At 36.5% G+C, this 27,775-nt stretch overlaps 1 protein-coding gene across 1 annotated transcript; it reads right to left on the bottom strand.

Moving 5' to 3' along the window:
- On the bottom strand, positions 1–27,471 carry LOC142619657 (5'-3' exoribonuclease 2-like). The gene is made up of 22 exons (XM_075792863.1): positions 27,071–27,471; positions 26,675–26,751; positions 26,264–26,446; positions 26,053–26,172; positions 25,891–25,953; positions 25,659–25,775; positions 24,959–25,168; positions 23,734–23,811; positions 16,726–16,803; positions 11,757–11,849; positions 11,592–11,660; positions 11,405–11,503; positions 10,580–10,650; positions 10,142–10,270; positions 9,972–10,048; positions 9,841–9,881; positions 8,255–8,329; positions 6,832–6,989; positions 4,108–4,212; positions 3,937–4,012; positions 3,177–3,259; positions 1–2,651 (listed from the first exon to the last, which is right to left on the bottom strand). The coding sequence occupies exons 1-22, from the start codon at positions 27,348–27,350 to the stop codon at positions 416–418; spliced, it is 4,518 nt and encodes a 1,505-aa protein (XP_075648978.1). The 5' UTR covers positions 27,351–27,471; the 3' UTR covers positions 1–415.
- Positions 27,472–27,775: the final 304 nt, after the last annotated feature.

The raw sequence follows: 27,775 nt of genomic DNA on the forward strand, positions 1-27,775 counted from the left end.
TTTGTTTATCAAATAATTATAATTAAATTAGGTTCAAAATTGTACAGGACACCAAAAATGTTGTAGTACAAGTTTAGCTCCCGAATAGCTGTGCCACAAACACATTATCTGGAACTTAATCTTCTCTCTCTCTCTCTCTCCGAACTTCAGTCCTATCTACTATCTCTTGCCTTGGCAATCTGGGACTCCATTATCATGGTAGTTTCTGACTAATTTTCCACCCCACTTTTTGTCTCCAATCAGCAAACTCGGCAGTTTCTTTTCTTTTCACCACCAATCCCATTCACAAAGTCCGATTCCATATTCGAATGGCAGGCCAATCTAACTGCACCTAAATGGTTATCTGGGACCCTATTATCTCAGCTCCTTTTCCAATTCAATTCTCCTACGCCTCTCAACAAACTTCTTCCAATTTTTAACCAAAGGCCAATGCTTTTGCTCCATTCTCACCAACATTGTTAATTTGGACTTCCTTAGAATATTCCAATGCTTTTGCTCCAGTCTCACCAACATGGTGATCTTGGAGACCATTATCAACAAACACTTCATCGACTCCAGTTTCTAACTCGCAAATTGCTGGCTCCAAATTCTCTGCACCCCCCACTGTGCACCGTTTCTGTCTCTTTTTCTTAGATTTTCCATCAACACAATTTTTATCCAAAACACCACTAGCACATATCAATCCATTTGATACGCTATCACCAACATGCTTATCTTGAACTCTATCAAAACAATTTAAATTGGCTCCAGTACCTGCCTCACAAATTGTTAGCTCCAAATTCTGTGCACCGCTCACTTTGCTCCCTTTCCGTTTTCTTTTCTTAGATTTAACATTAACACAATTTTTATCTGGAACTCCACTAGCATGTACCAATCCATTTGCCCCAGTCTCACCAGTCTCACCAACATGCTTATCTGGGTCTCTGTTATCAACACAATTTTTATCAGCTGCAGTCCCTACCTCAAAATTTGTTGGCCCCAAATTCTGTGCCCATACCACTCTATTTGTGCCTGTCTCACCAACACGTGTATCTGGGACTTCATGATTAACACAATTTTTTTCAGCTCCCATCCCTGCCTCGCAACTTGTTGGCCCCAAATTCTGTGCACCCCCAGCTTTGCTCCGTTTGATATCAGCACAATTATCTAGAACTCCACTAGCACATACCAATCCATTTGCCTCATTCACACCAACTTGACTATCTGGGACTCCATCAACACAATTTTTATCAGCTGCAGCCACTAACTCAAAAATTGTTAGCTCCAAATTCGGTGCACATACCACTTTATTTGTGCATGTCTCACCAACATGTGTATCTGGGACTTCATGATTAATACAATTATTTTCAGCTCCCGTCCCTACCTCACAACTTGTTGGCCCCAAATTCTGTGCACGTCCAGCTTTGCTCCGTTTCCGTTTCTTTTTCTTAGATTTGACATCAACACAATTATCTGGAACTCCACTAGCACATATCAATCCATTTGCCTCATTCACACCAACTTGATTATCTGGGACTCCATCAACACAAATTTTATCAGCTGCAGCCACGAACTCAAAAATTGTTGGCTCCAAATTCTGTGCACATACCACTCTATTTGTGCCTGTCTCACCGACATGTGTATCTGGGACTTCATGATTAACACAATTTTTTTCAGCTCCCATCTCTACCTCGCAACTTGTTGGCCCCAAATTCTGTGCACCTCCGGCTTTGCTCCGTTTAAGTTTCTTTTTCTTAGATTTGACGTCAACACAATTATCTAGAACTCCACTAGCACATACCAATCCATTTGCCTCATTCGCACCAACATGATTATCTGGGACTCCATCAACACAATTTTTATCAGCTACAGCCGCTAACTCAAAAATTGCTGGCTCCAAATTCTGTGCACATACCACTCTATTTGTGTCTGTCTCACCAACATGTGTATCTGGGACTTCATGATTAATACAATTTTTTTCAGCTCCCGTCCCTACCTCACAACTTGTTGGCCCCAAATTCTGTGCACCTCCGGCTTTGCTCTGTTTCCGTTTCTTTTTTTTAGATTTGACATCAACACGATTATCTGGAACTCCACTAGCACATACCAATCCATTTGCCTCATTCGCACCAACTTCATTATCTGGGACTCCATCAACACAATTTTTATCAGTTGCAGCCCCTAACTCAAAAATTGTTGGCTCCAAATTCTGTGCACATACCACTCTATTTGTGCCTGTCTCACCAACATGTGCATCTGGGACTTCATGATTAACCCAATTTTTTTCAGCTTCAGCTGCTAACTCAAAAATTGATGGCTCCAAATCCATTGCACGTATGGCTTTGCTCCGTTTCGGTTTCAAACTTGGAATCAGTGTTTTGCGATTAACATGATTTGTAATTGGTACTCTCCCACACTCCAAAACATTTGCTCTAGTCTTGCCAACTTGTTCATCTGGAGCTCCATTATCACAATAAATGCAGTTTTCATAAAATCCAGCCCCACCCTGTGGAACAGTATCAATCAAATTCAAATGGGATGTGAATCCATCCACACCTATGTTGTCACCCAGTTCCATAGACCCCCACTTCTTTCTCTGAGGGTAACATTTAGATAGAAGTTTACGAGCTAATTTTGCTAGAAGATGACCTGAGATTGACTTAGGGATGGACCTGGGAAAAGATTGAACTCATATTAGTGATGCGTATTCAAACCAAAGCACTGATCCAAGTCAGGTACTTAATTAGAACAAAAACACAGCAAGTACTATCAGGAAAATATCCATGACACCAAAACCTTTGCCCATTCTAACGTAGGGTCATATAGAATTTTTACCTGATCCACATGAAAATTGGGCAAGTGTGTAGGACTATGAATTGAGTGAAATCAGCCACACATGATTTTTTAATGACTACCATAGTATCCTTGAAGCAATTGATTAATTGATAGTTTTCCAATCTGACAATTTTTTTTAAAAGTTTAATTGCAAGTTTTATTTCATGCCAGATAACACTGAAGCATGAAATAAGTAAAGCCATCTGATACAACCATGCTTATTAAATAGGTAGATATGTACTACTTCCTATCCTGTGAATTACATTATGCTCAGGCATGGTTCAAAACAAGCTAAGTGAAAGATATTTAATTGGACATATAATTGTCTTCACCGGAAAAAGGGAAACAGTTGAAATACTCACCTTTCAGAATGTATGCGTCCAAGGACAGCTGACTTCTTATGCCACAAAACAGGTGGAGGTAAAATGTCCTTCTTCCTGATAGACTGGGAAATGCAAAAAGCATGACAAAAACATGAGGACTTATATTCAATGGAAAAAGAATTTTGATGCAGAAAATAAATTAACAAAAATTTTGTAAAATATACACATTCCTAAAGTATACAATATAGAATTTCCTAAAATAGCATAAATATTTATTATCTTCTGAATGTATTTTTGAGATGTTTTTCTCAAATTATTTTTCTTTAACTTTACGCCTAGATATACTTTACAAGATATCTCACCAACTTAAGAGGTAAAAAAAATTCTGTCCATTCTTAAGGCATTATAAACAATATCTTCTTGCACCTAAGATTCTCTTTTATAAATCCAAGACAATACATAGGTTCAATTTTTGTGTGCCGGACATCCAACATATGAATTGACAAAAGGGGATTTTGAAAATATATTAACAAGTTACTCAGATTCCAATGCAGATTTTAAATTATTCTAATCAGCTAGCTACTCACAGAAATCTTTTTTAGTAAGTCAAACTTGCAGCCAATGCAGCTTGAAGCTATGACCTCACCCTCCACCTTGCTTTTTATAAGAGGACGAAGTTATATTTGAGCTATATATTAAACAACTTAGCAGCATATCTAGGCCCTATTTGAGGTCCCCAAGTTTTCAGAGAATGAATACATTAATTTAATGGGACCAAAGTAAAAGAGACAAAACATACCATGCGAGGCACTTTTACTCCTGTTGACAGACTAGTGATGTGAGAATGGAACGGTGGGCATTTGAAGAAGACTGATCTGCAGAAGACAGAACAGTATTTGCAAATAGTTATAAAGAAATGGTACCATATCAGTTGAATTAGTCTACAAGTGAAGCAAATTCATAAACATACAATACTTCATTATTAGAAATAATCTCCATGTCCTCAATTGGTGAAAAGATTTCCACAGGCCGCACAGGCTTATCGGAAATGTACATGTACCCATTCATTCCATCACTGCAAAATTAGAGAAAGTACCTTCCGATTAGCAAAAACTTCACATAAAAGCCCAAAAAGAATCACCTATTATCTCCTCAGTTGAAAGACTTATATATTGTGCAAGTAAATAAATACTTCTTTTACATATTTTTTATTCTAATACATTTACTCTTTACTGATCAGAAAAAATAGGTCAAAATAAATCTTATTAGATTATTGATACTTGAGGTCCATTAGGGACAATGAATGGCTTTTATTTTACATAAGGAAAAATTTTGAAAATTTTATATTTTTAATTAATAAATTTAAAAAAAAAAAACATTTCCATTAATGTGTAAATATATAAGTAAAAAATGAGCACTAAAATTGAGTTTACATTTTTTAAAATTCTTATAAATGTAAATCTTACAAGTAGTCTACTTCAATTAGCAGGGATTTTTTTTTTTTTTTTTTGGTTCTTTTATCAACTTTGTAAATCTTACAAATTTTCACTAAGGGGACTCTATTGTGTATCCCAAGGGCTTGAGGTTCGTCTCTTTTTTATAAAAATATCTTATCAGAAAAAAGCAGAACAACTCGTCTAGCTTGAAACCGTTGGGCAGGCATCCTTATTTATTTGTGTTTCAATAAGAGGAAGAATTCCTGAAGTGATGGGTTTTTTTTTTTTTTTTAAATTATTATTATTAAGTGGGGATTTGAACACTAGAAGTTGTCAACTCTCTCCTGAATATTCATCATATTGATGTAGGAGGATCCAATAATCCATCCAAAGCAAACCAGGTCACTAATTAGTAATTACTTGGATCTTGCCCACTAGCTAGCATGAGCCGTGTCTTTATTTTATATTCTATTTTTGATAGGGAAGAAAAAACTAGCTATTGTTAATTTGTTACATCCCTAGTATTTTGGTAAGTCATGAGACTAGATTGTGAATTTTAACGAACCTAGATATTTAACATTATATTGTTGTTAAGTGAAATGAAGGGGTGAGATCAAATCAAATGAAGGGGGTGAGATCTTATCCTTTTTTTAACGCTAGTACATGCAGACTAGTCACTTGGTCAGCTGTATCATAACCTAGGTTTTCAAAATAAAAAGATGTGACATTGATTTGACTACTATAAGACTATTTATGCTCCATGGTACAAAATGTTGGGCCATTAAAAAGCAACATGTTCATAGAACTGAAATGAAAACGTTAAGATGGACAAGTTGCTTAGTTGAAAGTGGGTCGTTGAAGAATGAAAACTGTCTCCCTCTCGAAACAATTTCACAAACCGATCAGAGGATTGTTTAGAGATTAGTTCTTCCACATTGATCAATAATCCCTTTGCCCTTTCTTTCCCCATGAATACTGATCTTAAGGAATCTCGGCCTCTCTCATAATACATGATATGTGTCGCCTTCTTCAACCAAGAACTCGAAATTTTTTAATTCAACAAAGAAAAAAAAGGAAGCTCCCATAATAAATAAGACAGAAATAACAAATGATGAACACAGAAAGCAAGAAGAAAATCTAAAAAGAAATTTGGGCAAATTACAATTTACCCATCTGTGGTTTTGGCCGAAATTTTAGTTGTCTACCTGTGATTTGAAATTTGACACTTTACCCACCTGAGGTTAGCTCAATTAGAGTTCCATAACCCATTTTAGTTAAAAACATGGCTAAATATGTAATTTTGCTCAACTTTTATGTCTCTTTCCTCTAAAAACACAAAAAACATAAAAATACAAGATCAAATAAGATCAAAAGAATCCAGCAAAACACTTGCATCATGGGATTTCAAACCACAGGTTAGCAACTTAAATTTCAGTCAAACTTCAAGTGGGTAAAGTGTCAAATTTTAAACCACAGGTAGACAACTTAAATTTCATTCAAACCACAAATGGGTTAGTTGTAATTTACCCAAGAAATTTATGGCTAATATATGGTAACCAGGCCTCGTTTATGGCCTAATTCAAGGTGGCTAATTCAAGGTAGCCAGGCCTTCCCTAGACCTCACCCTCCATCCCATTATAGCCCCATCATTGCATGCAAAGGTTAACATCCAATAAACCATGAAATTGATAGGAAAAGCTAAACTATAAAGTTCATGAAGCAACAAGCCATGAAGAAAATAAAAGAAACACACAAGCTCAATTTTTCAATTTTAATATTAAAAGAAAAAGGTGAAATATAGATTCAGGCAGTCTTTGGTTTACAATTGGAACCCTCCTACCCAAGAAAGAATACAACTTGAACCAACTTGAACCCCATGCAAGTTCCATTATTTGTACAGAGACCAATTATAGAGCTGAACATCTTAAATTCCAGCAAGTCCCATGCATGTTTTGAAAACCTAAAAGGTTCCATTCTCTAGTAAGTGGAGTAGCAGAAATTTCATTCATCAAAAGAACAGCAGATATGTCAACCACTTATTTAGAAATGAATAATACTTGTCCAACACATTACCACACAAACCCTGATAGAGTCAGATTTTTCCTTTTAAATAACTTGAGTCTCTAATACTTGAAAGATGAGAACATTGAGCTCATTTTCAAGGAAGTGAGACAATAACAGCAGTTTCAGCCACTCCCATAATCACAGTAGCAATAGAAATAATCAATATAGACTCTGTGACATTGTGAATTACACACCTGAACTTTGGATTAATTTTTCGCTTAACTTTAGTGCCAGCAAACTTTGGATGAACAGCTTTTCTCTGACAGAAAGCAAGTATCTTCACCGTTAAAGGATGTGAAGCATGAACAAACAGAACATCCAGACTGAAACTATTTCTGCATCTTTCTTCTTCCTATACAAAGATACTATATAAGAAACCATAAATGAGGAGAAAATGACAGTAGAATTATGAGTATAAGACAATAAGTTTCTCAAATGTCAAATCATATGTATGAGAAGTACCTCTGTTTGACATGTCAAAATAAGGGTATGATTATATCTGACATAACTATTTTGATGTACAAGTTCAGAAATGAAAGTAGAAGCAATTTTAGTCACTATAAATTAACAGAGATTTTGAGCATTCTTATAGCACCAACATTTAAATTATTAACGATTGGTGAAAATCGTGGAAAATTAAATAGGAACAAGCTGATCTTACTCAAATTCCTGACTAAAAAAAATCAATAATTGAAGGGAAAAATACCATATAACCTCACTTGATTAGAGTCAAAATCACTTTACCCCCTAGACCTTTCTAATGTTATACTAAACCCTCCATACGTTGGACTAAGCTGTCACCAATATTTTTTCCATTTCTATTCACAAAGTTTCACACATGTTGCCAAACTCTGGTCAGATTTCCCACACACTGTCAACCATGGCCCACAAGCCACAAAACCATTTCCAAACCTCCAGAGAACTATGCTCCCAAAATCTAGCCATCCAATACACATCAATGAAACTTTATCCAATAAAAATTGATAAACCACCCCTCATGGCTACAAATCACAATATGATCCTCCATTGACACCACCTAGAAATTCCATCAAGCCCTGCCAACTCAGACTGCTCCCCCCCCCCCCCCCCCCCCCCCGGGGCATCCAACCCCCACCAAACTGGCCGCCATCGAACCATGCTGCTAAACTCCATAGACCCACAGCATTAGAAAAATTGCCACACCCCTTCTCCAAACCAAACTGATACCACCCAAAACCTCTCTTGAAGCTGCCGCTGGCCACACATCAAAAACCTTCAAGAGCCACATTCCAGTTAGTTGGAACAGTTAGAGAGAGAGAGAGTCAGCCAAATGGAGAAGCCAAGAAGAAAAAGGTAGTGTATCCAAAGTGTGAAATTCCGTCAGAAAATTCGATGGTGTCATGCTGGTCCAATCAAGTAGGTTTGGTGTAACATTTGAAAAGTCGGGCACAACATCATCATTACAGGAGGTATATAGCATTTTCTCTTAAATTAAATTTGCATAGTGCAGTTGATCAAATTATTCAACAATATTCTCATGTCATGAAATTCAAGAATTATATGATATGATACCAAAACCCTACACCCCATACTAAACTTTCAAACCAAATTCTAAGTAACATAGATTGCACTTATTACCGTCAATGTATGCTCCACTTTTGAAATCTCCGAAAGAAGGCGTGACTCATCAATAAATGGTAACTTACAAACAGCCTGCCCATCAAAAGTAATATTAAGAAAATAATGAACACTCACAAAAATGCCATTAAAGTTACAAACATTGGCAAAGCTAAAGAATAACAAGGCACATTAAATTATTGGCCAAAGAGAAAAGTATGAAACTCTGCTGGATTGTCAAAAATAGAATTAAAAGAAGCTAAGAAAAAGGGCATCTAAATTCATACTCACAAAAGCCAAGAAATGTAGTTAGTCATTTAGCTTAGTCATCTAAATTCAAAGAATTGGTGTGTTGTTGAGACAGTTTGGGTGGCACTGGGAAAAAGGAAATTGACTGTTGGACATGTAGGGTGTGGGTATAATGCTGGTTAGGTTGAGGCCCCTGAAGAAAAAGGAGGTGGTAGGATAGCTAAAAGGTGTTGGTATTGGGAATTGAGATGGTAATGTAGGCAGTGGAGGTGGGGAAAGAGGTGGTGGAGGTAGGATAGTCATTTGGTCCTATCACAACTTAGTCCACAAACCACCAATTGTCACAGTTGACACCCTAAAGTTTGGATTAAAATAAAATCTTTAGGGTTAAGTTACATCCAAATTTTCAGTTTCCACACGTGACTCCCTAAAGTTTTAAAAAAATAAAATCATTAGGATTCAAATTGACAGATTTTGCGTTTCTGGGACAAACTTTCAATTAGAATTAACCCAGTTGTAGTTCGGCCCTATTGCTATTTAGTCACAAAAATTTTCAGCTGCTACATTTTGACCTCCCATAGTGTGAATTAAAATCAAATTATTAAGCGGTCCTTGGAAAGAACCCTAAAATTTTCATTTTTAGTCCAAACATTAGGAGTCCAATATAGCCATTGATGAAAAGATGAGAAAGAGTCGCTTATGATGGTTTGGTCATGTTCAGAGCAGAGCGAATGCACTGGTAAGAAAAAGTGAGCTGATCTAAGTTGAGGGAATGAGAAAAGGTAAAGGAAGACCAAAAATAACATGAGTAGAAATTATATTAATATAAAAGGATATGCCAATTAGAGAAGTAACATAGAATATGACTTTAGATTAGAATAGAATGGAGAATAAGAATACATGTGATTGACCCCAACTAATATGTTGAAAATCCATAGCTGACCCAAAAAATTTGAGACTGACACTTTGTTGTTGCAGTTGTTGAAACCGCTTAAGAATCCAAATGTCAAGTTTTTTTTTTTTTTGATAAATAACGAAAAAATCCAAAATGTCAATTAAGAGACACTTTATTATAAAATTCTAATGCATTAGATTCGTATGATACGATTTGAATTCATTATATATTTAATAACTATATTTAGAATTTGCGCCTTGCTTTACTAGGCTGAGCAGCTTTTGCCTTTGACTACACTGATCTATGACATAAGTTTTGACAGCCAGGAAATATAATCAATTACTCCGCATGCATGACTTGGTTTACCTATGAAAAAAATAATCAAAATTTTTTCCAACTCAGACACAATTAGTTTACATCAACACTATTAGACAGAGTATTAACACATAGAATCAACCATCACCTGCCAGGAAAAGTGTTTCCCATTCATATCAAGCTCAAAATCTGCCAAAAAAATTATTATCAGATATTAAAAGGCATTAAAATTTATAAGAATTTCTCTGCAAACGATAAACTACTCAGCAGAAATCCTACCAGTAGGGTAAAAATCTGATAAAGGTGATGACGTATCTGTCATCAGCTTCCTGTAAAACAAAGGAAGAGCATGTGCACTGCATGTGCACCCATTTGGTCACATCTTATTACAGAAATAAATTAGGCAAAACAAATAAATATAATAATATATAAACAATTAAACTGAAAACCTTGCAGCAGGCAATACACTCAACAACTGATCAAATGGCTTGAAAGGTTTCCCTAATGTGAATTCAATTTTTAATTGATCAACACCACTAAAGTCTGAAGCAAACGGGGCATAATGATATGGGTAAAACCTGTAAATCAAGAACTAAGAATAATTAGGCAAGGAAATTAGGCTGTTCTACGAAAATGAGAACAAGTCATCAAGAACTGAAATTGTCTGCTACATTCAAAATAAGCATTGCATAATATACATTGAGCATTGCACAATGATAAGGTATTGACGAAGTCAGGTTTTCAATGGAGGGAGGAGAGAGAGATTCTGCAAGCAGCTAAGGCAATGCCATAGCAAAGTTGAAGAAAGAACCAAGAATGGTGATATGACAACTAAGTAGGAAGTTAAAAGAAAATTCTAAAATGAAAGATAAGAAAGCACTACTTACCATTGCCACGAGCATACTCCTTCGTAGTAGTAATGCATGACCCAACATATCCCTTCAATATATTTAGAAACCTACATCAATTGCAATACTTCAGAAAATTGTATATGATAAAAACAATATTTTTTTTTTAAAAAAAGATAATAACAATGGTCAATGCTCCTAGAGAAGCCCAGCAGATTAAAGCAGAGGTGAAGGTAAACAAAAGTAAAACACATCACCGTGAATGTGCAGCATAAATGAACCCGCATATATATATATATATATAAGTTGAAAAACTATATAAAAAGCACAATACAACACAATCACTTCAACTAAAAATTAAAACCAATAAATCAATCAATAAAAGAAACAAATCAAGCAAAAAAATGCTATAATTTTTCTAAATTCACATTTTAATTTTTTTTTTAAGTGAAAATAAATGTATTCAAAAGAAGATATGGTTAACATACAGAGGATGTTTATCAAACCACTCCCTCTTTTTTTATAGGTAATTAAAGATTTATTTCATAAAAAGGACATCATGGTCATATCAAACCACTCCTAAATTCACAGTTTTAAATTAAAGTCGAAATAACTTAAACACAGTATAATTATGTGCAGTAAATATAATTTTCTCTTGCACTAAATGGATAATTAATTATGCACATGCATCATTTGTGACACCCAACCAGCAGGGATAAAGAAAAAATTTATTTCCAGATATAACTTTTTTCTAGGCATTGAGCTCAAAATTTTGAAATACTCATAAAGAGTGAAAAACAAAGGCAGGACAGATTCTTCAAACATAGAATTCAAGTAAGATAAATTTCATGTAGATTTTCTAACCGCATGTCTCCGAATTTTCTCACAGGCATCTTTAGTTTCAGCCTCAAACTTTTCAGCATAAAATCTTTCCTTCCAACCCTTTGTTTCTCCCAGCTTAATCTGTCAAAGCAACAAGAGCTTAAATGAATACAAGAGACCACTCACATTGAAATTTATAGGTATCTTAAAGTATAAATGAACAGTCAACCTCATCCACAACTGCATTTTTGCCAACGGATGACAAGTTGATTGGTGTTTGAGTCTCAACAGAATTTGACTGGTTCAAAGACATTAAAATCTTCATAAATTCTCAGTTTTCACAAGTAAAAAAATCTATTTATAATTTCAATGTTTGATTATATAGTACACTCACGTTTTGGTGATTTTGACTTATAAGGTTACTTGAAGAACGGGTATTCTTCTTATTTGAAAATCGTCGATGGCGGAGTCCTCTTTCCTTCTGCATCTGAATAATGGACATTGTTTATAGACATTATCAGTCCACAGATAGTAAAAATATGAAATATTCTGAAATTTCTGAATTGAAAATAACTGTTTTTTACCTTTTACAATATACTCAGGTTCTAGAAAATCTTGTCAAATATTAATTGAAAATCTTTCTACCATACTAAAAACAATAAAAAGTGGATTTATCACTCAAATCGAGTACAAAAATGAAGGTGCTCAATCAGGATGCTATACCAAGCACAATAATAAGGGTTGTATGTAGCCTGAGACTACTTAAGGTATGCGTAGGCCCATATAAAGATTCCAAACCTTGCAGAGGTCATTTCAGGTAGATCAGTGACGCAAGACAACCAGAACAATTAAATAGTAAAATTAAAAGACAAGAAAATAAAGGGATACAACCTAGGAGTCAACATAAAGCAAGGAAAACCACTAAAAAACAGCACCTAGGGTGGAACTAGAGTCTGTTCCAGACCAAAGAAACCAAAAGACCATTTTTTTCATTCATCAAAATCGTAATCCCATTATCTCCCTTGAAAAGAGTACAATAGTTTGCTTATAAAGGATTGCTAAACCCTAATTCTAATTGGCGTGGGAAGCCTAATTGCCTTATTACTAACCTTACTTCAAAATATTAAAATACTAATAGCCTAATATACTACTATGACTTAAAACATATATATAAAATTGACTTGCAAACATAAATAGTACTATAATAAAATAAAAGTTTTTTTTTTGTGTTTTTCATGATTTCTTTCTTGCTGTAGTTGGTTTTTTTTTTTTTCCTGTTGTTCATCATCATGAACAACTGGTATTTTTCCTACTTATTTCATTAATAATATCTCTTCTGATTACCTATCAAAAAAAAAAAGTTTGCCTGTGTTTTCCGCATCAATCTTTCTTCAAGACACCAACCAGCCAGAATTGAGTTCAAAAAGCTTGGAAAAACCCATAAGAATACAAGAGCAAAAATATCTACACCTAACCAGTAGATTTGAATCACTAAAGAATCCAACCAGACAATGAGCAAAAATCTTCCACACTTCCCACATATAGACAATATAGATTACAACTTACGCATTCCGCACTTATTCCAAATACATTTCCAGTAAATCTCAGAAAACATAGTATAGGAGGGTGCAAACTCAGAATTTCCATTACCAGGACATTATCAGGTCTTCTTTTGTCCAAAAACAGGACCAATCTAAGATCCTGCTAGGTGTCCGGCCCATCTATCTTCATACTGAATTTTTTCTATCCCATTCTTGAGGCCAGACAAGTAGTTAGGAGGAGCGGACAAGCAAAAATTTATCATCCACAGAATAAAACACTTAAAAAATTCAGACCAAAAGATGACTCCAAGAACATCCACAAAACCAAGAAAAACCCAAATGCTTTCCTATACTCAAGCCTTCAAGGATCGATTAAAGGGTCGGCTGACATTTATTTCATCACCTAAAAATAATCATTTTCAAATTAAACTTAATCTATGTGACGCTTGTCCCAGAGCTGTTGTTATCAGCTTCGCAGCTTGCCTTCATTTCTATCTTGTAAATTTCTCTTGAAGGAAAGGAACTAAAAGGAACTAAATCATGTACATATTAATATACACATAGTCCTAGCAAGAAAGAATAAATGGAAGTTACAATCTAAAAGAAAGAGAACCAATGCAGTCTATAATAGAACATATGTCACTATGGCCCAAAACATGAGAACTTTCAAACAAGGTTCTAACAAAGACAATTCTAGCTATCATCAAAAAGACATCTACACCTTCAAAAGTACAGTGATTTCTCTCCCCCCACAAAGTTCACAAAAGGCATAACGAAGCTCAATTCCAAACAAATGAAGAATATTTACCATATCAATTCCTACATTTCAAAGTAGCTTAACAACACTATTTGACATTACATTACCCATTGAACCGAAAAGCATAATAGATAAAAATTTTACAAGTCATAGACAATGTTATAATGCAGGACCAAATAATCTACAATTTAATCACTACTACTACACATGCAACAATTATTTACAAGCATAATCCCTCTCTTGATAAGATTATCACTGGATGGAATCTTTACCTGGTGTTGCTGTCCACAGAAAGAAAAAAAAAATACCCTTTTTGGATCCTTAATAAACCAAATACTTTTCCAAGGAAATGTTACTCCACCTCTTAAAGCCTGGTAGTATGAGCAAACATCAAACTGACTATAACTAGTTAACCTCTGCTTCATTCGATCGGGACCTCATTGCTTTGGAAATTTAGAACATAATCCTTAAATAGAGAGTCAACTGGCTCTAGTTCCCAATCACTAACATCAAGAGAAAATCTTATATTCCATGGCCATACCCTCCAACCAAGGGGAAGCCTTCAAGCAAAAGATCTAACAGAAGCATCCTTGTTAGCCGTAATGACATATAATTCAAGATACAATTCTTTCAGGGCTTGATCTCCACATCATACATCTTGCCTACCTTATACTAGACATTCCTTGCAAAATTTATCCTAAACCCCATAAACTACAATAATGAGTACTTCTTACCTCCCTCGTTGACCATCCTTCCAGTCCCCCCTGTATGTGAAGGATACAACAGATCTCCACAGATGACTTGTTTCTACCAGATATCTCCGTAGCCCAGCATGACTTAATCGAAATTTCCTAGCTTACACACTCCCAATCCTGTACTATGTTTGTATGGGGAGAGAGCAACTATTTCCTCTCGGCACATCCAAACATACCCTAAAACTAAAACCAAACTGGACCAACATAGTTGACCTAATACAACAGCCTAAAGCCAACCATCTAACCACCCTCCCACTGGGCTAGAACATAAGAAAGACCGAAAACAAGGGAGGTAAGAATCGTATTTTTGAGGATTTGGAACGATCAGGGGATCAGCTCATAGCTCTGTTTGAAGGGACTTTGTATGACTGGTCTTGTGCTCAGGATTCACATCTAGTGACTCCGTTCTTTTGCTCCTAGACTCCCTATTTTGAACATAATTTCATTTTTGTTGTTTTCCTGTACATATGTTTTTCAGGCTACTTCATCTTTTTCTAATGAAGTAGTACTTTCTTTTAAAAAAAGCTTTTTTCTTACTTCTCAAAAAAAAACCGACAATGACTTCTGATTTACGGTACAATCCTTTGTTAATTAATTGAGCAAATAATTTCATAGCACATAGCCACTGCATTTTCTCAATACAATCAATTAATGATTTTCGTAAAAAAATCACATGAACAGTGGCTAAGCATAGGATAATTTGCAGTTGTCAGGACAAACAAATGTAAGGAAAGAAATGTATATGAGTTGAGTTCTCCAGGCTTCTAAAATAAGTCATGCAGTGAAGGATAAGATGAGTTGGAAGTTGGAACCCAATTCTAGAGAAGATGAAGCAGAGATTAGCAGGTTGAAAGAAAATGTACCATCTAAGGGGGTCAAGGTAACTCTTATTAAGAGTACTCTTTCTAGTTTGCCTACTTATTTTCTCTCTCTCCTTTCTATTCTAGTGAAGGTGGCCAATCGTATTGAGAAGCTACAAAGAGATTTTCCTTAGAGAGGCATTGGTTAATCTAAGTCACATTTAGTGGAGTGGTCTCAGATTTGTGAACCAATGCAGAGTGGTGGGTAGGTTTTTGGTGTGTGAGAAGATTTAACCAAGCCTTTCTTGGGGAATGGTTGTGGAGATATGGGACTGAAGGAGATGCTCTTTGGTCCTTTGGAGGAGGTATATTGAGGCAAAATACGGGAGTGAATGGGGGGGTTGGTGTATTAAAGATGTATCAAACACTTATGGTGTTTCTCTTTGGAAATCCATCTGGAGAGGTTGGTTGGCTTTTTCCATATTCATTCGGTTTGATGTGGGAGATGGTACTAGAGTGAAGCTCTGGCAGAATGGGTGGTATGGGGACTATCCCCTCAAGGAGGCCTTTCTGTAACTTCACAGCATTAGTCGGTCTAAAGAGTCCGCAGTAGCAGATGTTATGGTTTTCTCTAATGGTAGCCTTCACTGGGATGATCTATTTTTTCGTCTAGTGCTAGATTGGGAATTAGAATCCTTAGCCTTTTTTATGGACATAATTTATTCAATGTTTGTGTAGGGCAAAGGTTTAGAGCAAAGTTGTTGGAAGCCCACTAAGACTAGAGGTTTTGAGGTTCATGGTTATTATCATTCCCTATCCCCTGTTAATGCCATATCATTTCCTTTGAAAATGATGTGGCAGATGAATGTCCCTTCTCGGGTGGCATTCTTTTCACGGTTTGCTGCCTTGGGTAAGATCTTAACTATCGATAATCTTCGGAAGCAGAAAATTATTGTGATAGACTGATGTTGTATGTGCAAACAGTGTGGGGAATCCATGGATCACCTTCTTCTTCATTGTCCAATAGCATATGAGTTGTGGACAATGATGTTTAGCTTGTTTAGTATTTACTGGGTTATGCCGCAAAAGGTCTTTGAGTTGTTTGCTTCTTGGCAAGGAAATTTCAGTCAGCATCGCAATATAGCTTTGTGGGTTTTTGTGCCACATTGCATTATGTGGTGTAATTGGCAGGCATGGAATGCTAGATGTTTTGGGGGATGCAAACATTCTATTCTAAAGATTAAGTCTTTCTTCTTCCTTTCTCTGCTCGAGTGGAGCTTAGCTTTGCAATTTTTTTTTTCTTTTTCTTCTTTTCCTGTTTTGTTTGATCATTGTTTTTTGGAATCTTAATTGTATTGCACCCATAGTACATTTCCTGTGTGCTTGGGTCTGTTATCTTGATTGCAATAAAAAATTTATTGCTCATCAAACGTCATTGCAATGAAGGAAGGTAGCATAAAATATTAAATATAAATACATGTTCATCATATGAAGCATCTCGAACAGATACCTGGCATCGTCTTCTAAAAATTGCACATTCATGAGATGCCAAAACCTGGACAAAGTGCTCCACGCGTTTCAAGTTTACCTATTAATGAAAAATGGGATTAAAAAAAAAATCAATTAGCTGGAAAGTGGAGATGGAACACTAATTATATGCAAATTTTCAGAGAGAGAAACAGAGAGAGAGAGAGAGAGAGAAATAAAAGGAACATGCTGCCAAAAGCAAAGGCAGATTGTATAACTAAATATTTATTGCACTTCTGCTGCAAGTTTGAACAGCTGTACGGAGATTATAAGCTATTACCTTATAAAGTGGTGCAAGAACATACAAGCCTACCAAGGCTCAACTAGCCTACTAGCCAACAAAGAAAATGATATCAACATTCGTTAGCATGATGTCATTCCTTAATTGTTACTTCTATAGTTTTATATCTGTATTCACTTTATTTCGTTTTCTTCTAGATTATTTATAATATCTATGTTCCAAATCCGTTTAACAAGACGAGAGACAGAAAGTGACTTTTAGTGAGCTTCAAGTGCTAAAATTGATGAGATTGCAATAAAAAGTAAAGGCTAGGTTCATAGGCTTGCTTTGAGCATAACATAATTTTTTTTTTTTTTTTGATAAGTAATAAAGATAATTTCATTGATATTAAAACGAGAGAGTCACCCAAGTACACAGGGAGTATACAAGGGGGAACAAATCAAAAACGAACATTACAAAAGTCAAGAAAATCCAAAATAGAAAGAAAAGAATGGCTTCTCCACACAGAGAACCAATCAAGTAAGGTTCGGAAAAAAAGAAGCTTAAGATGAAGCATGGAACTCTCGATATCTTCAAAACATCTACTATTTATCTCCTTCCAAATACACCACAACAAACAATGAGGAACGGCCTTTCAAATATCTCCATTACGATGGCGACCAAAACGACCTTGCCAGCAAGCCAAAAGCCCAACAACAGACCTTGGCATAACCCAACAAACTCCAAATAAACCGAAGACCATATCCCACAACTCCATGGCAACCGGGCAATGAAGGAAAAGATGGTCAACACTTTCACAATTGCACTTGCACATATAACACCAATCCAAAATGCAAACTTTTCTTTTTCTTAAATTGTCAATAGTCAGACATTTCCCCAAAGCTACGGTCCAAACAAGGAAAGCCACTCTAGAGGGGATCTTTTGCTTCCAAATGCTTTTCCAAGGAAAAAACTGCTCACTATGGCCAACTAGAAGATGGTAGTAAGTACTAACCGTGAACTCCTTGCTCTTATAGGGCAGCCAACAACTCTTGTCCTCCCCAATCCCCCTTACGGGAGTGCTATAAATGGAATTGATGAAGCTCTTGAAAGCTTCCAATTCACGATTATGCACTTCCCTACAAAACTAAAACTCCCAATGGAGGACTCCATTGGTGTACCTCATAAGATCCGCCACAGTTGCCTCTTTTCTACGACAAATCCTATATAATTCAGGATAGCGGTCTGCAAGAGAAGAAGTTCCACACCAATGATCTAGCCAAAACAGCACCTTTGATCCATCTCCAATATCATACATAATAAAACGAGATAAAGAGTGCCACCCCCGTCTAATATTTTTCCACAAACTGACACCATAAGGACCAAAGAAAGAGCTAGAACACTAGTCACCCCAATCACAACCAAACTTCACCTCAATCACTTGACACCATAAAGCATCCCTTTCTTGCCCAAATCTCCATAACCACTTCCCTAATAAGGCAACATTGAAGGTTCTCAGGTTCCTAATACTTAGCATCTCAAGAATCTTGTAAGAAGTTACATATCATTAAAAAAGAGAATCTTGTAAGCAGTTCTCTTACCATTTAAGTTCAGGGGCAAAACTAAGATACAATTCCTTAGATGTTGTACCTTAGGTTCCTTAATTAAATTCAACCATGTATCTTATTAGTCAATGCTTTTGTTTTATATATAGGAAAATTATTATAAGTCAATGCTGCACAACCATTTGGGTTATTGCCTCATAAGCCAATATAATTCATTGTTTATAGTTACAATTCTAAGGTCACATGGTTGAATTTAATTAGGGACTCTTAACATACAGCACCCAATGATACCTAAGTAGTCTCACTTTGAGTTTAGAATTTAAGATTTAGGGCCTGTTTGGTAAGGTAGTTCAACCAACAGTTTTCAGTGTTTAAACACTAAAAACTGTGGACCCAAAAAAAAAAAAAACACATTTGGTAGGGGATTTCTTTTAGGAGTGTTTGAGTTATGTTTCTCATTTTAGTGTGTTTGAACATAGAATTTAGAGAATTCTTCCTACCAGTTTTCAATTTTCAAATAACATTGCTCAATGGCACTTTTGTAAATCTGGGATGCACGGACGCGGCAAAATGGCCACCGCACCCATGTTCGATGCAGCCCGACGCGGCAACGCGCAAGGGACGCTGCTGCCTGCACATCCGTGAAGCGTCCAGTTTTTTTTTTTTCAGACTCGCGCCGACTCACATGGAATCAGGCCAACTCGCGCCAATCCGGGTCGTATTGGTAGAAACCACTTCCGAGTCAGGCCGCCGATACAGCCGATACGGCGATACAGGCGAAATTCAAGCTAAAAAAAAAAGAGGTGTGAAACACACCATTTCAAGTCCAGTTTAAAACCTAACTCTCTAACACAGAAAATACACTCTCTGATCTCTATACACTCTCCGCCTCTCTATCCCACTCGCCTCTCGGTCTCACTGTCTCACTCTAGGCTCTCACTCCGTCTCCCCATACTCACTCTCTAAACTAAAACAACTTCAAGTCTCACACTCTCAATATCTTGGTCTCAAATCCCAGAACCCGTGGAGGATCAAAACTCGGTTTCAAGTCTCAAGCTCACCGACCCAACTCTCAGGTATCAAAGCTCTCATTCTCATTTCTCAGCTGCCTGTAATGTTGAGAATAAAAAAATTTTGATTGTTTCTTTAGTTATTATACAAGCTACCCATGGAGAATAAAAAAAATTTAAAAATTTTTTTATATTTGTTAAATTATTTGTAGGTTAAATTGAAATTATTAAATTTGCAACGAAGCCACTAGCACAGGCACAGAATCTTTTTTTGAGAACAAAATCTTATTTTTAGAAGATATAAAAAAATATATAAATAAAAATATTTTTAATAATTTTTTAATTGCTGCACCCGCACCCTATTTTTTCAAAAATTGCCGAGTCCTGCACCCGCACCCACACCTGAATCCGGAAACGCACCCGTGCTTCATAGTTGTAAATATGTTTAAAATTGTAGGTCTCACCTGATTAGACCACATGAGAGAACTTTCTCTCTCTTCAAATAAAATAATAATACTTTTACTGTACTTGTTAGCTTTAAAAAAAAAACATACATATACCAAACACACAATTATGTTTTTTCACATTTTAAAATATGTTATTTGAAACATGGTACCAAACACATTTTTTGCATTATGAATACTTTAAACACATATTTTCACAACACTTTTTAAACCACAATTTTCACATCATTTTGAACAACAATACTTGAAATCTCCTACCAAACAGGCCCTTAGAATCTTCATTGCTTCCTTTCAACCTGAAGCATTGTCTTTTTACCTAAATATCCCAAAAAACTCCTCCCAAATTTCCAGATCACATACCAATCGGTGAAGTTTCCTGACCAAGACAAACCTAGTTGAGCTCATCAATCTATATCTTTATTCACCATCTTGCACCTATCAACAAAGCCTGGTGCTTGAAGCCGCATATTTTCAAATTTGGATAAAATTTTCCTCTTTGAAAGTCACAACAATCTAGTAACATGACCTGATGTCGATCATAGTAACAAACTCTAAAATACATCTAGGTTACATTTCTCTCACAACATCGAGAGAGAAATCTACGTTTATCTAGATTATTATCCCATGTATACAAGCCACCTTCAAATGAAAAATCTAGAAATTCAAGGTCATTAAATAGGTCAAAAAGCTATCCATAGCCACAATTTTTTTTTTATAATTCAATAGTTGGGGGCAATCCAATCTTATAAAAAGTTCCACCTATACACTCCTTATCTTACTAGTCAAAATAAAAAAATTAATAAATAAATGAACTCCTTACAATCTCTTTTTTTTTTATAAGTAATAAAGAAATTTATTGAAAAAAGAGAGAGTCACCCAAGTATACAGGAAGTATACAAGGGAGAACAAATCAAAGACGAACATTACAAAAATCAAGAAAATCCAAAATAGAAAGAAAAGGAAGGCTTCTCCACACAGAGAACCAATCTAGTAAGGTTCGGAAAAAAAGAGACTTAAGATCAGGCATGGAACTCTCGATGTCTTCAAAACATCTACTATTTCTCTCCTTCCAAATACACCACAACAAGCAATGAGGAACGGCCTTCCAAATATCTCCATTACGATGGCGACCAAAACGACCTTGCCAGCAAGCCAAAAGCCCAACAACAAACCTTGGCATAACCCAGTAAACTCCAAATAAACCGAAGACCATGTCCCACAATTCCATGGCAACCGGGCAATGAAGAAAAAGATGGTCAACACTTTCACAATTGCACTTGCACATATAACACCAATCCAGGATGCAAATCTTTCTTTTTCTTAAATTGTCTACAGTCAGACATTTCCCCAAAGCTGCAGTCCAAACAAGGAAAGCTACTCTAGAGGGGATCTTCTGCTTCCAAATGCTTTTCCAAGGGAAAATTTGCTCCTTATGGCCAACTAGAAGATGGTAGTAAGTACTAACCGTGAACCCCTTACTCTTACAGGGCAGCCAACAGCTCTTGTCCTCCCCAATCCCCCTTACGGGAGTGCTATAAATGGAATTGATGAAGCTCCTAAAAGCTTCCAATTCACGATTATGCACATCCCTACAAAACTGAAACTCCCAATGGAGGACTCCATTGTTGTACCTCAAAAGATCCGCCACAGTAGCCTCTTTTCTACGACAAATCCTAAATAATTCCAGATAGCGGACGACAAGAGAAGAAGAACCACACCAATGATCTAGCCAGAACAGCACCTTTGATCCATCTCCAATATCATACATAATAAAACGAGATAAGGAGTGCCACCCCCGTCTAATGTTTTTCCACAAACTGACACCATAAGGACCAGAGAAAGAGGTAGAACACCAGCCACCCCAATCACAACCATACTTCACCTCAATCACTTGACGCCAAAGAGCATCCCTTTCTTGCCCAAATCTCCATAACCACTTCCCTAATAAGGCAACATTGAAGGTTCTCAGGTTCCTGATCCCTAACCCACCTGAAGAGAGAGGAGTACACACCGAAGACCAATCAACCAGATGAAATTTGGGCTCATCTCCTAGACCACCCCAAAGAAAGTCTCGTTGAAGTCTAGCAATTCGGTTGGCCACAAAAGCAGGAATAGGGAATAAGGAAAGGAAATAAGTAGGAAGATTAGAGAGAGTGCTTTTAATTAAAGTGACTCTACCTCCCTTGGATAAATATAATTTTTTCCAACCTGCTAATTTTCTTTCCATTCTTTCAAGAATAGGAATCCAAATTGACTTGTCCTTAAATTTTGCCCCCAAAGGAAGACCCAAGTATTTCATAGGGAGGGACCCTTGATTGCAACCTAAGACAGCCACTAAAAGATCCATATCTTGAACTGACCCCACTGCCACCAGCTCAGACTTACCCAAATTAACCTTCAGACCCGACACAGCTTCAAACCAAATGAGCACCATACGGAGAGTCAGCAGCTGATCAATGTTAGAATCACAAAAAATAAGAGTATCATCAGCGAAAAGGAGATGGGAAACCATCAAAGGTCTTCCATCAGAAACACCAACTCTAAAGCCAGATAAACGGCCTTCATGGGCAGCCTTATCCAACATTCTACTGATGGCTTCCATAACCAAAACAAATAACAAGGGGGACAAAGGATCACCTTGCCGCAACCCCCTTGAGCTTCCAAAAAACCCATGAGGAGTACCATTAATAAGGATAGAGAAACGAACCGTTGATACACAGAAGGAAATCCAACGTCTCCACTTATCTGAAAAACCGCAACGCTCAAGCAAGTAATTAAGGAATCTCCAATTCACATGATCGAAGGCTTTTTCTATCTCCAAACCGTTGATACATTAGTTATCCTCATCTCCTGTAAGCAAATTACATCCCATTTCCACTCCCTTAGCAAATTTTTTACTACTGGATGCATAGGATTTACGCCATCCAAATAGCTATTATTGACTTCCTCCCTACAAGTTGATCCACACCGCATGCTTGTCATACCTTACCCATGGTGGTGATCGCCTCAATTCCAAGGGTCAAGAAGCTTCGGAGGTTTACAACTAGTGTCTACTTTTCATCTGCCATTGACACTTATTTCCTACATAGTTCTTAAAATTGTTGGGGTTGTCAACAGCATGTGTGAGGAAAATGAAAAAAAACAGTGTCTTCTGTTTATTTGTATATTTTTGTAAGCCTCAATGGTTCAATTTGACTCCGGCATACCCCAAGAGAGTGTCTTGTACAAAGGAAACCTTAATGTCCTCTGTACTTTATTTATAGTAAAGTAATAAAGCCTGACAGAATTCTCCTGTAATTTCTGTCCATGCCGTGCATGTTTGATTCACACAAATTTTTTCAAAATTTTCTTGTGAGTTGAAATTTTAGCAGAGATTAATTAGGATGGACTTAGTGCCATGACAAGGCAGAAATTTTGAGTGCAAATCTACCTGTGACACCTAGTATGATGATTGATTGAGATAATGAAAACATTATCAACTTACTGGAGAGAAGGATCATAATAATAACACTTCAATATTGGAGGTTCCTAACACAATGAGGACATAAAATATACCAAAAAGGTTTAACAGAATACTGAAATTTCAAGTGGAATATTTAAAAAACAAATACATAAATAAATAAAAGGGGCAGGATTTCAAAGGTTGAATGCTAAAGCATGAACATGTCAAGTTCTGGGGTTATCAGATACTGGACATATGACATAAAGTACGAAAAAAATATAGTTATTCACCTTAAAAGAATCCGTGAGGTAACCTCCCATTTTGCGAAATTCCTTTTTGTAAACCATCATGAGCAGATCGATAGCCCCCTGCAGAAACAATACAAAACATGTAAGAATCAGTTACAACCAACAAGCAGAATTATGCAAAGTAGGTCTAGGTCAGGTACAAATATATGACTAGTCACATTATGAATAATACACTTAATAGTTTGAAAAGGAATAAGGTTTGAATGCACAGGATGTATACTCAACAATATTTACATTCGGAAAGACTGCATCTAAGAACTCAACAGATGAATTCATTTACTACACCCAAGTGTGCAAGACCACTGAATGAATTTCTAAAGAAAAAGGATTTTAACTCATTAAATGAGACCTCCACACGAATGTAAAATGGTTCCTCTCCCTTCATGTTACCCACATTAGGCATAGGGGAACCATAGCCCATACCAAAGAACTACAATGTTTGCCAAACCAATTATTCCAACCAAATAGCACCTCCACCACTTCTTCTGGCATCAATCAATACACCACCAAACAATTAATATATAAAACCCATATTTCCCAATTGGCATAATGTACGAGCAAGTGATCCACAGTTTTGCAGATGCATTTGCAAATGCAACACCAGTCCACCAATAACTTGCCCCCTAATAAAATTATCACGTCAATAATTTTTCCATGTTGCTGTCCACACACAGACTGTCCTTTTTTGGAATCTTGATACACCAAGGTGTCCAACAAACTATAGTTACCCCACAAACTAGACTTAAGCACAAGTTTCACTTTCTGACATGACATAAAAGTGGCAAACAAAATTACCAAAATAAGAGGGGAAAGAGAAAGGTTTCCAACAAAATAATCATCACAAATCATCTGTACATGCGGATTTCTCTAATAAATCCATAGATTTAATCTTTATCTGAGTTGGAGGAGGTGAAAGAACTCTAGATAGCCAACAAGAAAAATAATCTAGTTTGCTATTACTTCTGATCACAGCCATGGTCCACCTCTGAAAAGACCATATCCTCAAAAGTAAACAGAAACAGATAAACTATACGTTATATATAGGTAGATAATATCTTGTAGATAAGCATCTTAAGAAACCAGTCACTTACAGGAGAATAAAAATATATGCATATCAGAATACAACTGGAGAAACGAATACTAAGAACACAACTAGTACGTCCAACAATTTATTAATATAAAAGTATAAGAATCTCAAGTGTCCAACCTCAGATATTTCCAATGAAGGAATGTGGGGAAGAAAGTCATTTCCAACAAACAAGCACATGAAGACAAAATCATCAATCAGGCGTTCTAATTTCAACTTCTTCTTCTTCTTTTTTTTGGTAAATATGGACTTCTTTTTTGAGGACTTCTTTTTTGCCTTGATGGTCATGTCAAGTTGTAAATACTCCCTGAGAATCAATATGTTGAGAAACTGTAACAAAATACCAGAGAAGAAAATGTTAAACATAAACATTTTAAAATCAAAGCACAAAATTGATCATCAACATCATGCAGCGGCAATAATTGGCAATTCAACCTCAAAATGATGATCTTGATGTGGATGGAACAACCTCAACTGTCACATTTTAAATATCAATCTGTATATTCGTTTATGACACATGCAGATCCAATTAAGTTTTACCCAAACAAAAGTAGATAACAAAAATTCATGGTGTATGAATCAACTAGAATCTACACATTCTCATGGCCATGAATTTCCACAAACAATATAAATAAATAAATATTGAGAGAGGCAAGCAAGGGCATGATACACACACACAGGAACAGTAATGTGTACTACTGGAACAGTAATGCATCAGGTTTATCATTCAAACAACAAACAAGCATGTGAACAAGGGAAACTGCAAAAAAAAACAAAAAGGAATGACATAACATGAAGAGACTGAGAAAAAAAAAAAAACCTGAAATTTCTGCCTTGAGATAAATCCTTCTAGATTTTCGCCCTCCACTTCCATTGTCTTTGACTTGTTCATATTGTCTTGCTGATGTTTATCATTTGATCTTGCTCCACGGACATCCTATGTCACAAAACTAAAAAATAAGATGCAGACCATGGTTTTCTTATAAGCTGACTGAAAAGAGCAAATAGATTCTCAGCAAATAAGACCAGAACGTATCCCTGAAAACACAAACCTCTCTCAGAATAAAGAAATGTAATTCGTGGGTAGCTAGTGCAAGCATGATAAGATCCGCATCCTAAAAACAAAACATAACATCAGTCACATATTACAAGGCCCACATGCCAGCTACATTAAAACTCAAATACATATGGACACTAATAAGCAACAGCTTTACCAATCCATACAGACAATGCCTGGTGTTTACATCATATCCCGGAAGATTTCTTTGTAAGCGAATGTAAGACATTATCTTATGCTCCCCTTCACCGGGAACATTTGCATCAGAAAGAATGACCTATAAATACTCATGTACACGCAAGTTAGTACAGAAACAGATAGAGAAACAAAAAGAGTAAAAGACCGTTCCAATACACTCCCCCGTTTACCTTAACTCCCCGCCACCCGGGATCTTTATTCATCCGCAAATGTATATAATAACTAAGAGCCGATGACAACAATGCCATGAATTCGGTTCCGGGTGTGATCACATTTGAGTCCATCTTCTTACACTGCTCCAAATACGCTGCCTTTTCTTCTTCTGATTCAAATATCTTCTCTCTTGAAGCAGCCTAATAGTACAAAAGGCTAAAATCAATAGCTTTATTGAATTAAATTCTGCTTGGGGGGAAAAAAAACATTGTTTGTGCTTCGTTGATCAATGCAACAATGTATTTGAATTTAATTGGGGAATCGTAACTAACTTTTGCCCATTCAATAAAGAAACTAACTAACAAAAAAATGGCAACAAAACTCTTAAGAAAGTGTAAAAATTAATTATCAATTATGAAGAAACTCACTTCAGCGGCTGCATCCTTAGCTGCCCGAAAACGCCTTGAACGTTGTTGATTCATCTTAGCTCGCGGCGCTACACCATCTGCATATAATAATCACACAAGTTATGTAAATCACCCCACCCCCGACTATCGAATTATAGATAACATAAAAAAGATATCCCTTTGGCAACCCGATTTCATGGAGGAAAAAGAACGATTTTAAACATTCGACTTTGCGTTTTTTTTTTTTTTTTGAAATGGCAGCCCATTGAGTCTTTATTGAAACTGCTACAAAATTGTGTTTTCATACAGCGATTTTCCATAGCTTAATTGTGTTTTCATGCTGCAATAATAACTAAGTACCCAAATTGAGTTATTAAAAATCAGTTTTAATAGGGGGGTTGAGTTGTGAGTGGTGACCGATTGCTAGGAAGAGGAGTTTGCGGGGCCTGACGATGGAGAAGACGCGGTCGATGTAGGTGAAGATGGCGGCGAAAATGTCGTCATAGGTTTTTGGAGGCGGCAGGCCTTCGGGGTGGAAGCAGGGATGGACGATGCCGTTCATGTCGAGGTAGAGGTTGTCGAATTCCTTGCCGTTTGGGTTCCGCTTGGTGGCGTCCGGCGGTTCTTCTTCGATGGCGTCCACCACCGTCCGGGGGTACCTGTCCAAAAGCCATCTGTAAAATGAAGGTATTCCCATTTTTTGAGAGAGAGAGACAGAGAGACAGAGAACTGGGTTGTTGTTGTTGTTGTTGTTTAATGCGGCAGGGGTTATTGTTAGGGTTTTAGAGTTTTCCGGTTTGCCACTTCAATGCTCACGTGTCATATCCTCTGTTATTATGGACATTCTTCTTTACTATATATATATATATATATATATATATATATATGGGGGGCCGGGGGGTTTGGGGACAGAAAATTAATAAGATAATAATGTCATATCCAAAGTTGAGGAGGTTGATATATTTTCAAGAGGACCATACTCTCGAACGGCAAAGCCAGGGAGGTGAGCCTTGGCCACGTCAATGGCACACTACCAGAGGAGGTCACACTGTAGAGGAATAGATTCAAAGAGGGGGTTAGTTTTGATGCATCTGAAGGGATGGTAACTACAACCACAATTAA

Source organism: Castanea sativa, chromosome 12 (assembly GCF_040712315.1).
Source record: "Castanea sativa cultivar Marrone di Chiusa Pesio chromosome 12, ASM4071231v1".
Lineage (NCBI taxonomy): Eukaryota > Viridiplantae > Streptophyta > Magnoliopsida > Fagales > Fagaceae > Castanea > Castanea sativa.

What these genes read in the sequence shown, in the direction of transcription:
- LOC142619657 (XM_075792863.1), bottom strand. Translation starts at nt 27,350, where the DNA reads ATGGGAATACCTTCATTTTACAGATGGCTTTTGGACAGGTACCCCCGG. An exon ending in CTTCATTGGAAATATCTGAG is followed by an intron (nt 23,812 to 24,958) that starts GTTGGACACTTG and finishes TTGTTTCTGCAG; the next exon opens with GGGGCTATCGATCTGCTCAT. An exon ending in ATTTCTAATAATGAAGTATT is followed by an intron (nt 4,013 to 4,107) that starts GTATGTTTATGA and finishes TGTCTTCTGCAG; the next exon opens with ATCAGTCTTCTTCAAATGCC.